We start from the raw sequence: 16,654 nt of genomic DNA on the forward strand, positions 1-16,654 counted from the left end.
CTTCAATAGGCCTAGAAGCATCCTCTTCTAAGTTGTTACTCTCTGAATTGTGGTCAGTGAAAACATAGAAAGCACTCCTATTTATCAAAAGTCAATGTTTCTTTTAATTAAAGGGGCTTGGGAAAAAACAAAAAGCACTTTCACCATTGTAATGTTTGCAGTTGTTCCTCATTAGACAATAGCAGGTTTCCATTAGCTTTGTGTAATTCAGGAGTCTAATAACCACTGTCAAATGCTGAAGATGTTACTGTATAAGTCTGATTTAAGAGAGCTATTTGGATCTCAATTATTAATGAAATTAGTGTCCTGAATGTCAGCAAGAGCATTGCCTTAGGTAGAGGCTGCAAAGGAAATCATATTAGTGTGGAATTTCCTCTCCTTAGGGGCTCCTCCTATATTGCATTACTCACTTAGCTGTCTCTTGTCAGGGAGATGGAACTGTTGGCCATCATTTGATCTTGGGGCGGGAACCAAATGGAGAAGTTGCAGGGTTTCTGGTGTCATCAATTCCAAAATCTTAGTGCGGTGCTGGTGTCGCCTTCATCCAATTGAATGTTTATAAAATAGCGTCAGGAAGTATAGTACACACTGGCAAACAGAGAAGAACAGAGAACTCTGCCACGAAAAATCGAGGAATATTTTATCCTGTAGGCAAGTTTGCCTTTATCCTTTTTGGGACTTGCCCAAGAACATTGGCAAGTATGATGGCTCCTCTGTGGCCCTGCATCCTGGTGGCTGCCACAGGTGAGTCCTATTAATGATTTTACTAGGCATGAATATTAATGATTAGAGAGACAAGGGATACAATGTGCTGTGAACTCCTTACAATTGTTCGTTTTAATTCATTCTCTATAAAATGTCAGTCCTGTGAGGTTACAGGAAGAACAATGATTTGTTTCTAACTTTGTTCCTATAATCATATACATGTGTATACTGTTACATGATAGGGCTTTTTACATATAAAGTATACTCCAAAATGTTATAATTATTTGATAAATCTCTCTTCTTCCAGAAATCAAGCTCTCTGCAGAAATTTATATTGAGTTTGGGGCATTCATTTTCAGATTCACCTTTATGTATGATAATATATTTTAGTTATCCAAAATGTTCTTGGGTTCATTATAAGTTTTTAGCATCCCAAAGAAAGAGTCCCCTGGATTTGTCGTGGCTACAGATGCTGTGTATCATTTCAGTATTATATTATGTATGTAAACATCCAGTCTTATAAAATCTACATAGAGATGAGTTTATCTCTAAAGATGGTACAAGTTCTGAGTATACAATTCCTCTTAAAAAGCACTTAACAAACTAATATCTCTTTTCTAAATTTCTCAAATTATACTTCCCTGGTAACATTAACTCTACTGTTTTGAACTGTTTAAGTTGTAATACAATAGATTCTTTGTATGTGTACACAAACCCAAGAATTTGTTTATGCTGGTGTTTTCCAGCATTCCACTTTCTTGAGGGTTTTCCTAGAGCTTGTGTCTGAATTTTCAAGTTTTAACAAGTAACTGGAAGTGAAATGAGTCAATTACAGAGATGAGTAAGTAAGTAGCCATGAAGCTGGAAATTTAAAAAAATAAGCTGGGAATAGTTTTGCTGTTGGTTAGAGAAGAAAAATAATCTCATGAGAGTATGAAAATTCTGGATGTTTAACTTAAATGATAAAAGGACATCTCAATTTAAAAAAACGAAACAGAGGAAATTTCACTGAATGCCAAATGGATTTCCTAGCAAAAAATAGCTGTTAACATTAAATTAAAATTAAGACAAAATAGAAAAATGAAGGAAAGAAACAGAAGAAATTCTTCTTGATACTTCTTTGTAATCTATTTCTTTGTATTTATGCTTAATTTTTGTTCTAAATATAGCAGAAAAGTGTTTTAATAGTAGCACTCCTATAGATTGTGGAATTCCTAGCTCAAGATTGTTGTGGATGTTAAATGAGATCACTCATAAGATTTAGCCTACTGCCTGCCATACAGTAAGTATTCAGTTAGCACTTGGAAGACACGAGAACCATATACCTAAAACTCTATTTCCTTGTAAACTTTCAGTTGTATGTGTAACTCTCAGAATCCTAAAGAATATACTAAGTCAAGAAAATCTCTTTTCCTTAAAGTACCCCAGACAGTTTAATATATGAGTGCATGTGAGGGAGTAACTCATTAAAAAAAAAAAAAAAAAAAAAAAAAAAAGAATACTTCTATTGTATTCTTATCTTCTTTTTAAATCTCTTCACTGTAAGTGCTTCACAGTTCAATCCCCAACACATTCTACTTTCTAGATATCATACAAGTGAATTATTTGAAGTGATTATTAGCATTCAGTGTTAGCGAGAAATCTTTCCTGGGTCTGTTGATAGCTTCCATCAGTGTCTGTTGAAACATCACTGAACTGTGAGTCATTTAGTGCTTGTGTGAATGTCACATTAGCTTTCAAGGGGCATCATTTACTGTTAATTAATGGTCACTTAAATCCTTAATCTTTCTCCTATAATTGATCTTTCTCCACAGGCACATTTGCATTCATAGTAGAAATGTAATTTATTATTTCTTCTCATCTTAAACAAAGAACTCTTTCTCTTTTGGTTTATTTAAACTTACTTCCATTGCTTATTATTTTTCTCTTTTCATTACTTGTTTCTCTTTTGTTCTGAGTCCTAGCTTCCAGAACTTTCTCTTTTTACCCAAAGATCTTGACACATTTTTGAAAATGTATTTATCCACAGGGGACCCATGGATTGTTTCCAACAAAAGACAGCAGAGGGAAATTTGAGTCTTTATGAGCAGAGGGTAGAGGGAACATGCACACATTCATTTCTCAGAATTATGTTTTAACTCTGTTTCAGATAGTTTCCTATATTGAATCATGTACATTTCAGCATTTCCCCAACTGAGACTTGAATTGGGAGCTTCCAAGCGAGGTAAAAATGAAGCTGCCCAAAGCAAAGTTTGTAGGAAGAGCATCAGGCCAGCTTTGCTTTATGTTCCTGACTTCCCTCCCCTGGGGTACGCCAGTGAGAAATGTTCTCAGGTAGAGAGATTCACAGCACACTTTTTGACAATAACCGTTCACAAAAACCCTAAAACTGAGGCCCGATGCAAACCACCCACCTTAGTCCTGCATGCCTCAATGACTGATGCCATTTTAGGCATCTTATTGGGTGGATAGTTAAGAAGTTAAAATGCTCATTAGAGTCTCCATTCTGATGGTAATGAAAGTGAATATTCCACTGCCCACGGTGAGTCTGCGATTGTACCTCCAGCATTGTTGTTAGCATTTTGGTCACACTGACATTGATAAATCATAGAAATTGCTGCCTGTGGCGGCAAGTGACACAACATCATTCATAAAGAAATGGGCATAAACAGGATTGTCGCACAGGGAGAAGCGATCTCATTTACAGTTTCCTGCTGGATTCCCTTATACTTTCAGCAGCTCATCAAAATAACCATCAAAACCACTGAGAGCCCAGGCAAATTCACACGCAGGACACTACAGATAGATTTCATCACGCACTGTGTCAGGAGGTGTGCAATTTGCTTCAGTCCAATGACTTGGCGAAGGTTTGAATTCCCTAAGGGCTGGTGAAGCTTGTGAACAAAATATCTTTTTGCAATTCAGTGAGAGCCCTCACAAATTTGTCACTTCCAATTGTTGGTGTTCATTTCTTTTGCTTTCTGTCCCCTGGCCTCCCTTACCTCACCACCAATCACTGCTCCTCTACAAATCAAGATTCCTGGGCCAGAGGAAATGGTTGTTTCCTGGAACCAGAGAGAATTTTCCCAAAACAAAGATCTCATTTTCTGACAAGTGCATTTTATTTAAAGACCGATAGTGTGAGGAGAAGAGATTTTTGAGGCTAAAAGTATGAATTGAAATCTCACTCATTCCATTATCTAAAAACTCATACATATTTCTTTGGGTTCAATGGTTTGTCCATTATAAATGGAAAATCAAAAGCAAAACACCAGGGTGGGAGTTAAATTTTGGCTATGCATATAGGTGGGTGTCTGCTGTATGACAGGAGCCAGTGATACAGGAATAAAGAAAGAATTCTGTCTCCGAGATGCATGATTGCTATAAAATGGAATTGTGGGTACAGTTTGCATTCTTGGAGATGGGGTTGATTTATTTATCTTTTATTTATCTTTACAGTGAGATTTCTCTATTGGGCACTTAGGAAATCCACTTACTTTAAATAAGTTTCTGCCAAAGAGACCACCAGCTAGCTGTGAATTTATGCAGACCGGGTTGAGCTAAGTACTATATTCCATTAATAGCCAAGTTCTGAACAATCTGAAATCTCCTAAAGATGTTTCTTAATTTCATTTTCATAATGATCGGAGTTTTTTTTTTCCACCAGGAATTCTAGCTACAGATACACCTCATCCCAGGGATTCTGCTCTGCACCATCTCACCCAACACTTATTACAGCAATATCACAAGGAAGTGAGGCCTGTTCACAACTGGGCCGATGCCACCACCGTCTACCTGGACCTATTTGTCCAAGCTGTATTGGATGTGGTAAGGACCATCTTGCCATTTCTTATTTTTGTTTCCCTCTTGTAAAATCACCTGTGATTTATGCAGGAGCCTAGATGAGGCCTTATTCTTGAGACGGTGATTGAACTGTTAGGGAAATTGTTAGCATTTAGCATAAGGTAAACTATTTATTTGATAAATCATGCTTTCTAGACCCCTACTTATATTGTAAAAGGCAAACAGGCTAGAAATACAAGTTTCATGGAATTAAGATTGTTTAGGAATCGTGGTCATAGATCACAGTATGTATTTATGAATATTGCTGACACTAAAAATGGTAACAGGTATCTTCCTGTGGTTCAGATTTGCTAGTGATAATAATATATTTATGAAAAGATCCACTACTTATTACCTGAAATTTGAAAGAGGGGAGAAAATGCCTAGGTATGATGAGTTTATAAGAGGGCTTTTATATGTAAAGTTGTTTGCTAAGGATGAAGGGAGGACTTGCTTATTAATGCATTCTTTTTTAAAAATATTTTTTTTAGTTGTAGATGGACACAGTATCTTTTTTTTTTTTGGGGGGGGTGGGGAGCTGGGGATCAAACCCAAGGCCTTGTGCTTACAAGGCTGGACACAGTATCTTTATTTACTTTTTAATGTGGTGCTGAGGATTGAACCCAGTTCCTTACCCATTCAAGGCAAGTGCTCTACCACTGAGCTATTAATGCATTCTTTTCTTCCTGTTTCTGAGAGATATGTCACGGGAATGAAATGAGAACATGCATGTAAAGCAGTTAGCAGAGTTCTCAGTAAGAATTGACCTTTCCTTCCTCTTCCCTAATTACAAAGTTTTAATACCAAGAGAGCCCAGGTTTATTCAGATTTCTCTATTTTATTTATTTATATATTTACTTAGGTGAGTAGGTATTGGGAATGGAACTCAGGGGTGCTTTATCACTGAGCTAAATCCCAGTTCTTTTCAGTTTTTATTTTGAGAAAGGGTCTCATTAAGTTGCTGAGACTGTCCTTGAACCTGCAATCCTTCTGTCTCCGTTTCCTAAGTCGTTGGGATCACAGGTGTGCGCCTTTGCACCTGGCTAGATTCCTCTCAAAAAACAGACATTAGTTACAAAGCTTTGCTCAAGCAGTTTAATACTGTTTTCCAATTTACTTCTCGTAACTTTTATATGTCCGTCTTTCCTTTTGTCCTTCTTTCCTTCTTTTGTGTGGTGCTGGGAATCAAACCGAGGGCCTTGTGCATGCTAGGCAGGCACTTTGCCACTAACTAAATCCCCAATCTACTTTTTAAAAGTCCAGAGGTGTAACATGCTTGTATTGGAATGTACAGATCCTAGGTGTAGAGTTTGATCGAAGGTTTTGATAATTACAAACTCTTATAATCCATAGCTACATTAAGATAGCAAAGATTCCTTTCGCCTCAGGAAGGCATCTCATTTCCGTCCTAGTTCATCCCACACAAATATTGTTCTGATTTCTTTCATCAGTGATTAGTTTTATCAGTTCTAGAACTTCATAGGACAGATATTCGGTTTTCAATTTTTTTCTTGAGTAGGCTCTTATTTAGGGGAAGGGAGGCTGAGGATTGAATCCAGAGCTACCCAGATGCCAGGAAAACACTACCTGGCAACATACCTTACCAGTCCAGTAATTTATAGGGGTTTTTTTTTCCCGTTGTAGTTGTTGTTAAAGGAATTTGATTATTTCTCATCCAGTTTGTCATATTTATTGACTTAAAGTTATTCATAATTTTCCCTTTTCATTATTTCAAATGTCCATAGAATTTCTGGTGACATAGCGTTTCATGCCTCATATTAGTAACTTGTGTTTTATCTTATTTTCCCTTGACCAATCTTGCCTAAAGTGTATCAGTTTTTTTTTTCCCAAAGAATCAATTTGAGCTTTGCAATTTTCTCTATTATTTGTTTTCCAATTTTCTGATATCCGCTCTTTATTTTCTTCTACTTACTTTGGGTTTAATCTGTCCCTCTTTATGTAGTTCTTAAAGTGAAAACTTGAATAAATAATTTTATACATTTTTCTTTTCTAATGTGAGCATTTGAAGCTATAATTTTCCCTCTAAACACGACTTTAGTTGCACCCTACAGATTTTGATGCATTTTTAAATTTAAGATCACATAGAATGAAATTCATCTTTTTTTTAAAGTACTTTTTTAGTTGTGGATGAACTTTTATTTTGTTTATTTATACGTGGTGCTGAGAATCAAACTCAGTGCCTCACACATGCTAGGAAAGCACTCAACCACAGAGTCACAGTCTCAGCCCTGAAATTCATCTTTTTAAAGTCAATCTCGTTTCTCTAATCCCTGTCCCTGGCGATCACTGGTTTTATTTTTTTTTCCCCTATAATTTTGAGTTCCAAGAATGTCATACAAATTGAATCATATAGTATTTTTTCTTCTGAATATGATTTCTATACTAGAAAATTGACATTGGTACAATCCACAACGATTGTTCAGATTCCTCCAGTTGATGTATATCAGTGTACATTTCTATGTTTACTTTTAGGTACTTTTATCATATGTGTATATGTGTTAAACAGCTTTCTGTCACTATTCACAATATCTGAGATAATTAACTTATAAACAGAAAAGGTTTATTTTGGCTTATAGTTTTGGATGTTCCAGTTCTTGATTGTTTGGCCCCATGGCAAGGCAGCACATCATGCAGGTGCACATAGTGGAACAAAATCACTCACCTCATGAGTGGGAAGCAAAGAGTGAGGAGAGAGCTGGGGTCCCCTAATCCCCCATAAGGGCATGCTTCCAATGGCCCCGCCTCTTAAAGATCCGCCACCTCCCAATAGGGCTACCCGGGGAACAAACCTTGAAAACATGTGGGAGCCATTCAACCTCCAAAGTACAGTGGTCTAACTTTGTGTAACAACCACCATAATCAAGTTATACAACTCTACTCCTTTGCAGCTGCATCACTTTCTCCCCCCTAATCCCTAACCTATAGCAACCATTTATCTAAATATTTATGCTTTTTCAAGAATGTTGTATAGGGCTGGGGAGATAGCTCAGTTGGTAGAGTGCTTGCCTGTCAAGCACAAAGCCCTGGGTTTGATCCCCAGCACCGCCAAAAAAAAAAAAAAAAAAAAAAGAAACAAATGTTGTGTAAAAAATGGAAGCATATAGTATATAACCTTTGAGATTGACTTCTTTCATTTAGCCTAGTTTCTTTAGTTCTTCCATGTTGGTGTGCATAGCAGTAGTTCATTCCCTTTTATTGCTGAGTAGTATTCCTGGCTGTTGCTTCATTTAACTGGTCTGAAAATCTATGCATTTTAATTGAAGTATTTAGTTCATTTGCCAACACCATCTTGTTGTTTGTTTTCTAGTTACTCTGTTATTTTGTTCTTCTGTTCTTTATATCCTGCCGTATTTTGAGCAAATTTAAAGATTTTAATAAATATTGAAAATAAAATATTTTTTAAACGTTTTCAACCATAGTTCATCTGTTGGTTTTTTAAGATTTCCTTCTTCATATTATTATTATTTTCATTATCATTGTTTTTAGAGTTTGCCTTTGGAAGTTCCATATTCATCATTGATTTATTCCAGTGTACTCAGAATTAACATTATGATACTTTTCAAAATGTATGAAACTTATAATAATAATCCATTAACCTGTCCCATTCTTTGTGCTACTTTTAGCTTCAATTTTATATTCACATACATAATATACCCCACACTATAATGTTAGTGTTTTAATGTACTTTGTTAAAACAATTTAATGATTTCTCTTTAATTTATTTTAATGGAATTTTTTTGTGTTGATATCTTAGTGCTATATGGTGAATAATAGCATCTGGATTTTTTGACTGATAATTAGGCATTGGAATTGATGAAAAATAAATTTGAAGCAGAGTATAGTGTTTAAATTTTCTTTTAACTGATTCAGATTGCTTTAGTGTAATTTTCCTCCAGTTTAGATAAGTACCTAATCGTTTTTTAGTAAACAGGAATATTTAAGTGGTACTACCCAAATTCTCCCTTAACAACAAATTGTGCTTTTCTTATTTTTATTTTCCCACTCACGCTAGTAAAAGTACTAGCCTTAAGATCTTAGAAAATATTGTTTAATTTAATGCTAAGAAATACCCCCACTAAAAGGCCTAGTCTCACACATTTTAATAGAAAATTCCTTTAGTCTCTTTTTAATTGAATACTGAACTAGAATTTTGGAGACTCAATTTCCTGAGGCTGATTCTTCACCTGGCTAAAAGCGATATTATTCCTTGCCATCTAGCTAGTTGGTTATCATGACTGTTCTGCTCACCTGAGGTTGTTCAGTGGTGAAGACATTTTGAGTAGACATGCAATATGAAGTGTGTCATGTGAAACCCCAGGGTAGAGGGGTAATCAGCCTTGAGCTGGAGATGAAGACAACCTATAGGGCTCTTCTTATCCTTTTACTATCTGCTTCATGTTGATTAAGATAAAATAGAATTGCTTAGGTTTTCCTTTAGAGCTTATTTGGAGATAAATATAGGAAAGAAGTAAAGTCTTCATATTAATATTTTTCCCTGGAAGAAGTGTATCAAATTGAAAATTTTTATCTTTCTTCCTATCTTGATAAAAGAAATCAAAATCAGATTCCATATGGTAGATAAGGAGAACACTATTGTTTTTTCAAGAATGTGTTTTTTCTCCTGTTGTAGAATATGCTTGTTACTAGAATATGTTAGATATTATATTGTATATATTGTGTATAGCAGTGCAATATTGCTATATACAATATGTATTTATTTCTTCTTTTTTTTTTTTTTTTGTGCAGTGCTGGGGATTGAACTCAGGGTCTGGTACATGCTAGGCAAATGCTCTACCACTAAGCTACATTCCCAGTCCCTGGAAAACTCTTGTATCCTATCCTTAGAGTTTCATTGCTGTATATTATCTTATCTTTTACATATACTCAGTATTACAAGGAACCGGGACCCATCGTTGTGTCTTGCCTATATGCTTTCATTCCGTTTCTTCCATGAGCATCCTCCTCTTCATTCTCCATCTGTGCAATATCATAGTCAAATCTCAGCTCCTAAAAGAAATTTCCTCAAGATAACAGTGATGTCACCTTCCTTGTAGTTGGCTGAAATCCTTTTTTTTTTTTTTTTTTTTTCAGTACTGGGAAATGAATTCAGGAGTACTTTACCACTAAAATGCATCCCCAGCCCTTTTTACTTTTTGAGATAGTCTCATTAAGTTTCCAAGGCTGGCCTTGAACTTGCAAATTTATGATCCTCGTGCCTCAGTCTCCTGAGTCTTTGGGATTACAGACATGTACCACTGTGCCCAGCTTTTAAAATCTGTTTATTTTGTTTGTTTGTTTCTCTCTTTCTATGCTGAGGATTGAACACACATAGTACTTGTTAAAATGTCACGTTCCCTAATTTATTATAAACTACTGGAAGGCTTCTTTTTTTATTTTTATTTTTCGAGTACTGGAGATTGAACCCAGGGTGCTTAATCACTGAACCACAGCACCAGCCCTTTTTATTTATTGAGACAGGGTCTCACTAAATTGCTTAGGGATTCACCAAGTTGCTGAGGCTGGCCACAAACTTGGGATCCTCCTGCCTCAGTTTCCTAAATCACTGGGATTACAGGTGAGTGCCACCAGCCCTGGCTACTGATATTCGTATTTCCCAAAACATGCAACCCGGTATATTTTACTCCCAAGACACTGGATCAATACTTGTTATGTGAGCAAATGCATTTAAAAATACAATATCAATTCTAGTATTACTTTTATCTCAGGCTTGTTTACTTTGAATATGCTTTGCGAAGTTCTCCATTTCATTTAGGTGGGCTAAGCCTAAAGTGAGTTCCAGAGGCAGGGACAGTTTTGAAGGACTTGATAAAATCATTCTCAGATTCTGCAGAGACAAGGACACTCCCGACGTGAATAGATAACTTGTTGGACACATCTGCCAGCCGCTGAACTGCTGGCAACTTGTATCTGGAATGAAGAGCTTCCAGGCTCGCTCTCATCTCTGCTCCTCACTTCCATTATAATGTTTTGCCTCCTGTTTTGTTTATATAAAAGACTACAGTCTAGTCTTAGAATTTCTGGGTATTATGAGTACCTTAGGGAAATCTGATTATAGAGATAATCTACTCAACAGTGAAGAGTTTCAATTTGTTTCTATTGAGTTTTGTCAATTCCGAATCCCAGATACCTTTGTATTCCAGTCCATTGACTAGAGCCTCCCAGCCAGACGTTGAGGCATCTGTTTCTATAGTCTCCGGAACTGGGAGAGATAAATAAGAATGTGGGGGAATTATCTGTATATTTGCTAACCACCAATTTAGATCTAAATAGACTCCCTCTGTTAGGAAGACTAATGAATTCCAATTCTCTGAAATATCCTTTGCTTTTAACAAGCAAGATGGAAGGTATCTAAAGAAAAAGAGAGAGAGATACACAGAGGGAAAAGCTGTGAATAATGCCACCAGAGAACCAATTATGTTCACCAGCTGGCATTGAGAAACTTGTTTCCTTTGACAAAAAAAGATTTTAGTTTTAGCCTCAAACTACTTTTTGACACTGTGTTCTTTAGGGCTGAATGACGAATCCCCCCAGCTACCCCAATAAGATGTTAGGAAAAAAAATTCTTAACATTATTATTATATATGATATGACAGAGAAATGGGTGAGCAGAGAAAGGCATCAATATGGCAGTTCATAAGAACGAACTGGATAAGACAGTAAGTGAAAACGCATCGTTAAAATACAGACCCTCTTCCCAACCATCTGACAGAATCAATGAGAGACATCCATAGCTTGGTAGGACAGTGATAACAGAACTGGTGAGGACAATGAATAGATATAAAGACATGCTTCTTTTTTTCCTTTTTGGTGCTGGGGATTGAACCCAGGAGCACTTTACCCCTGAGCTATATCTCTGGCCCATTTTATTTTTTATTTTGAGGCAGGGTCTCACTAAATTGCTGAGGTTGGTCTCAAATTTGAGATTGTCCTTCCTCAAGCCTCCTGAGTTATTGGGATTACAGACACACAACACCATGCCTGGGTTAAAGGTACAATTCTTAAGCATAGTTAACTGCTAGATTAAGTAATGTAACTGCATTTTGGACCCATTTTCCTCCTATTTGTAGGGAATTCTCACAGATGGTAACTAGCCAAAAACTGAACCTTTTGTACTTTGGTGAGAGAAACATGGTATATCTCATGAACTCTCAGCTAGTAAAATTTGCAAAGCAGTGGTGTCCCCTAATCTTAAACTCTCAATAGAGAATTTTTTTTTCTCCACTGCCAGGACCCCTGCTGAGCCAGTTTTGGCTGGGAGTCTCCTCTGGTCCTCCTTGAGGTGTTCCTTAGGGAAATACTTGTGAATTCAGTCTTTTCACTTTGCCTATCACTTTAAAACCTGCCTTTCCCAAGTATCTACGTAAAGTCCATAAAAATCTGTAGAACAAGTTCATTGAAACCTCCTTTTGCTCAGCGACCAAAGCAGAGTCACTTCACATTTGCTCACCATTTCTTTTTCTTTCTCAAGGTAACTAGAAATGCACATACAGTAGCAGGCAGCAATTTGGTTTTTTATTTTTATTTTTGTTGTACTGGTGATGAAATGCTGGGTGCTTTCCCCCTGAGATACATCTCCAGCCCTTTTTATTTTTTGTTTTGAGGTAAGTTTTCACTAAGTTGCCCAGGTTGGCCTCAATCTTGTGATCCTCCTGCCTCAGCCTCCTGAGTTACTAGGATTATAGGCATGCACCACCATGCCCAGCTCAGAATTTTCTTCCTAATGTTGAATAATATTCCAATTTATGTATATAAATTTTGTTTATTCATTCATTGATGGACACTTGAGCTGTTTTCCGCCCCTCGGCTATTTGTGATTAATGCTTCAGGGAACAGGAGTTGTTTTAATCAGCTTTTTCTCTGCTGCGACTAAAAGACCCAACCAGAACAATTGTGGAGGAGGAAATGTTTATTTGAGGGCTCATGGTTTCAGAGGTTTCAATCCATAGACAGCTGGCTTCATTACTCTAGGCTCCAGGTGAGGCTGAATATCATGGTACAAGAGTGTGGTGGAGGGAAGCAGCTCACATCATGATCAGAAAGCAGAGAGACTCCACACAGCAGATACAAATATATACTCCAAAACCACACCCTACCACTTCAATTACCATTCAGTTAATCCCATCAGGGGATTAATTCACTGATTGGGTTAAGACTCTCACAACCCAATCATTTCTTGCATTGTCTCACACGTGAGCTTTTGGGGGACACCTCACATCCAAACCATAACAGGAATGTACAAACACATTTGTCTGACTTTGCTTCATTTCTTTGGGAATATGTACAGAAGTGGAATTGCTGGGCCATATAGTAGTTCTGCTCTATTTTTAAATTTTTCTTAGGAATACCATACTGTTTTCCCACAGCAGATATACCATTTTATATTCCCACCAATAATGTGCAGGGGTTCAGATTTCTCCACTTTCTTGCCAACACTTGTTATTTTCTCTTTTTTTAATAGTAGTCATCCTAATCACCTAATGATTATTAGGTGGTAGCTCATAGTGGTTTGGATTTGCATTTTCTTACTAGTGATTGTCTTAGTTGGTTCAGCCTTCTGTAACAAATGCTACAGGTGGAATGACTTACACAGCAGAACTTTATTTCTCACAGTTCTGGAGGCTGGAAGTCCAAGATCAAGGCACTGACAGATTTGGTCCTGATGAGGGGTTTGGGACTGACTTGCTTCATTTAGCATGATATTCTCTATCCATTTACTGGCAAATGCCATAAAATCATTCTTCTTTATGACTAAGTAATATTCTATTGTGTATATATACCACATTTTCTTTGAAGGGCACTGAGTTTGGCTCCATAGCTTGGCTACTGTGAATTGTGCTGCTATAGACAGTGATGTGGCTGCTGGTTTTAAATCCTTTGGATATATACTGTGGCGTGAGATAGCTGGGTCACATAAGTGATTTCATGCCTAGTTTTTTGAGGAAACTCCATACTGCTTTCCAGAGTGGTTACAACAATTCGCAGTCCCACCAGCAGTGTATAAGTGTACCTCTTCTACATCCTCGCTAACATTTATGGTTACTTGTATTCTTGATAATTGCCATTCTGTCTGGAGTGAGATGAAAACTACTCAGTGTAGTTTTAATTTGCATTTCTCTAATTGCTAGAGATGTTGAACATTTTTTCAGATATTTGTTGACTATCTGTATTTCTTTCCTTTGAAAAGTGTTTGTTTAGTTCCTTTGCCCATTTATCGATTGGGTTATTATTATTATTATTATTTGGCATTAAGTTTTTTTGAGTTCTTAATATTCTTAATAACTTGGATATTAATGCCCTGAGAAACAGGTAGCAAAGACCTCCCATTCTATGGGCTCTTTCTTCATGCTTTCAATTGTTTTCTTTGCTGTGAAAAAGCTTTTTAATTTGATTCCATCCCATTTATTGATTTCTTTATTTTACTTCTTATGCTTTAGGAGCCTTCTCTTTAAGGATGTCATTTCCTGAGTCAACATGTTGGAGTGTTGGACCTACATTTTCTTCTAGCAGGTGCCAGGTTTCTGGTCTAATTTAGTCCACTTTGAGTTTTGTGTAGGGTGAGGGATAGTGGTTTAATTTCATTTTGCTACATATGGATTTCCAGTTTTGCCAGCACTTTTTGTTGAAGAGGCTATCTGTTCTCCAATGAATGTTGTTGGTATCTTTGTCTAGTGTCAGATAATTGTACTTATGTGGGTTTGTCTCTGTCTTCTATTCTGTATCATTGATCTATGTGTTTGTTTTGGTGCCAGTACCATGCCATTTTTGTTACTAAGGCTCTGTAGTATAGTTTAAGGTTTGGTATTTTGATGCCTCCTGCTTCATTTTTCTTGCTAAGGATTGCTTTGATTATTCTGGGTCTCTTATTTTTCCAAATGAATTTCATAACTGCTTTTCCTTTGTTCTGTGAAGAATGTTATTGGAATTTTGATGGAAATTGCGTTGAATCTGTATAGCACTTTCTGTAATATGGCCATTTTGACAATATTAAGTCTGCCTATCTAACAACAACTTGTTTGCTATTTTGTTTTTTTGTACCAGGGATTGAACCAGGAGTGCTTAACCACTGAGCAACATTTCCAGTCCTTTTTATTTTTTTAAATTTTTAGACAAGGTTTCACCTAGTTGCTTAGGGTCTCACTAAGTTGCTGAAAAATAAATCCCATATCTGTAAGTTAAACAGTATAGTCTCTTTCAGTGTCAAACTAACTAGAGAATGGAGAACATATTCAACTCAGTTTAGGAAGTTAGCATAACAGTATACACATAAAAACCTGTCAACAACAGTAAGAAAAAGAAAAATATTACAAACTCATACATGATCACAGAAATGATAAAACAAAATATTAGGAACAATTCAATAATTTTATTGTCATTCTTTTTTTTCCCCCTCTCTGGGTACCAGGGATTGAATCCATGGGCACTTTACCACTGTGCTACATCTCCAACCCTTTTTATTTTTTATTTTGAGACAGGGTCTCACTAAGATGCTGGGGCTGGCCTTGAATTTGCAATCCTCCTGTCTTAGCCTCCTGAGTCACTGAGATTATAGGTATGCACCACCACACTCAGAATTTTTCAAGATATTTTAAAATTTCTCTTTTGATTTCTTTATTAACTCATTGGTTATTGAAGAGAATGAATATAATTTCCATATATTTGTACCAGTTTTATAGTTCCTTTTGTTGTCGATTTCCAATTTTATTCTATTGTGGTCAGAGAAGATACATGCTATTAATTAATTTTTTAAATTTTTTGAGACTTGTCTTATAGCTAAATATATGGTCTGTCCTAAAAACATTCCCTGTGATCCTCAGAAGAATATGGGTACTGTAACTATTGGGCGAAATGTTTTATAATTGTCTATTAGGTCCATTTGATTTATAGAATAATTTAATTCTGATATTTCTGTGTTGATTTTTTTGTCTTGATGATATGTCTGTTGATAAAAGTGGGATGTTTAAGTCCCCAGTTTATTGGATTAGTCTATCTCTACTTTTAGATTAATAGCATTTGCTTTATATAATTGGGTGTTCCAGTGTTACATGAATGTGTGTGTGTGTGTGTGTGTGTGTGTGTGTGTGTATTTTTATTTACAATCTTTATTTTCCGCTTTTGAATTGATCCTTCTATCATTATATATCGGCCTTCTTTATCTCTTTTTATAGATTCTGACTTTAACATCTATTTTACCCAATATAAATATAACTACTTCAGCTCATCTGCTCACTTTTGGTTTCTATTTGCATGGTATAGCTTTTTCCTTCTCTCCAGTTTTAGTCTTTACTGGTAAAGTGAGTTTCTTGTAGGCAGCAGGTTGTTGGGTGTAGTTTCTAAAAATTTTTTCCTTAATCCATTTAGCTGATCAAGATATTTTAGCCAGGGAATCTAATCCATTTACATTCAAGGTTATTAGTGATAAGCAAAGACATAATCCTATCATTCTTTTGATTTTCTTGTGGTTGTTTTGTATATCCTTTACTGTTAGTCAGCTTTTTCTATTGCTGTGAAAAAATACCTGAGGAAAACAACTTAAAGGAGGAAAGATTTATTTTGATTTATAGTTTCAGAGGTTTCAGTCTTTGGTCAGCTGACTCTATTGTTTTTAGGTCTGTGGTTAGTCAAAAACATCATGGTGGAAGGGTGTGGCTACTCATCGCAGGGCAACCAAGAAGGAGAAAGAGAGAGAAGGGTGGGGAAGGGCACAGGACAAAATATACCCTTCAAAGTCACACCCTTAGTGACTCACCTGTTCCACCTACACCCCACCTCCTCAAGTTTCCACTGCCTCCCAATAGTGCCACCAGCTAAGGACCAAACATTCAACACATGAGACTTTGGGGCACATTCCAGACCCAAACTATAACACCCCTTTTCCTTTCTTCCTCTTTTGTTCACTGTGTAGTATGGTAGTTTTCTATAGTGATAGGGTGTGAGTTCCTTCTATTTTGTATATTTGTTCTGCTATTGAGATTTGTATTTTGTGTGTTTCCATGAAAGTAGTCATCATTGTTTTATGTCTAGAATAGGACTCCCTTAAGCATTTCTTATAGGGTCAGTCTGGTGG

General features: G+C 36.4%; 1 protein-coding gene across 1 annotated transcript in view; it reads left to right on the top strand.

Moving 5' to 3' along the window:
• Nucleotides 1–698: 698 nt before the first annotated feature.
• The window catches only part of Htr3b (5-hydroxytryptamine receptor 3B), a 29,572-nt gene continuing 13,616 nt past the window's right edge, over nt 699–16,654 (top strand). Inside the window, exons 1-2 of the mRNA XM_047519469.1 lie at nt 699–744; nt 4,373–4,533. Coding sequence (XP_047375425.1) covers nt 702–744; nt 4,373–4,533 — 204 coding nt within the window. The 5' untranslated portion in view covers nt 699–701. The remainder of the gene's footprint in view (nt 745–4,372; nt 4,534–16,654) is intronic.

The sequence above is a fragment of the Sciurus carolinensis genome, chromosome 11, assembly GCF_902686445.1.
Source record: "Sciurus carolinensis chromosome 11, mSciCar1.2, whole genome shotgun sequence".
Classification (NCBI taxonomy): Eukaryota; Metazoa; Chordata; class Mammalia; order Rodentia; family Sciuridae; genus Sciurus; species Sciurus carolinensis.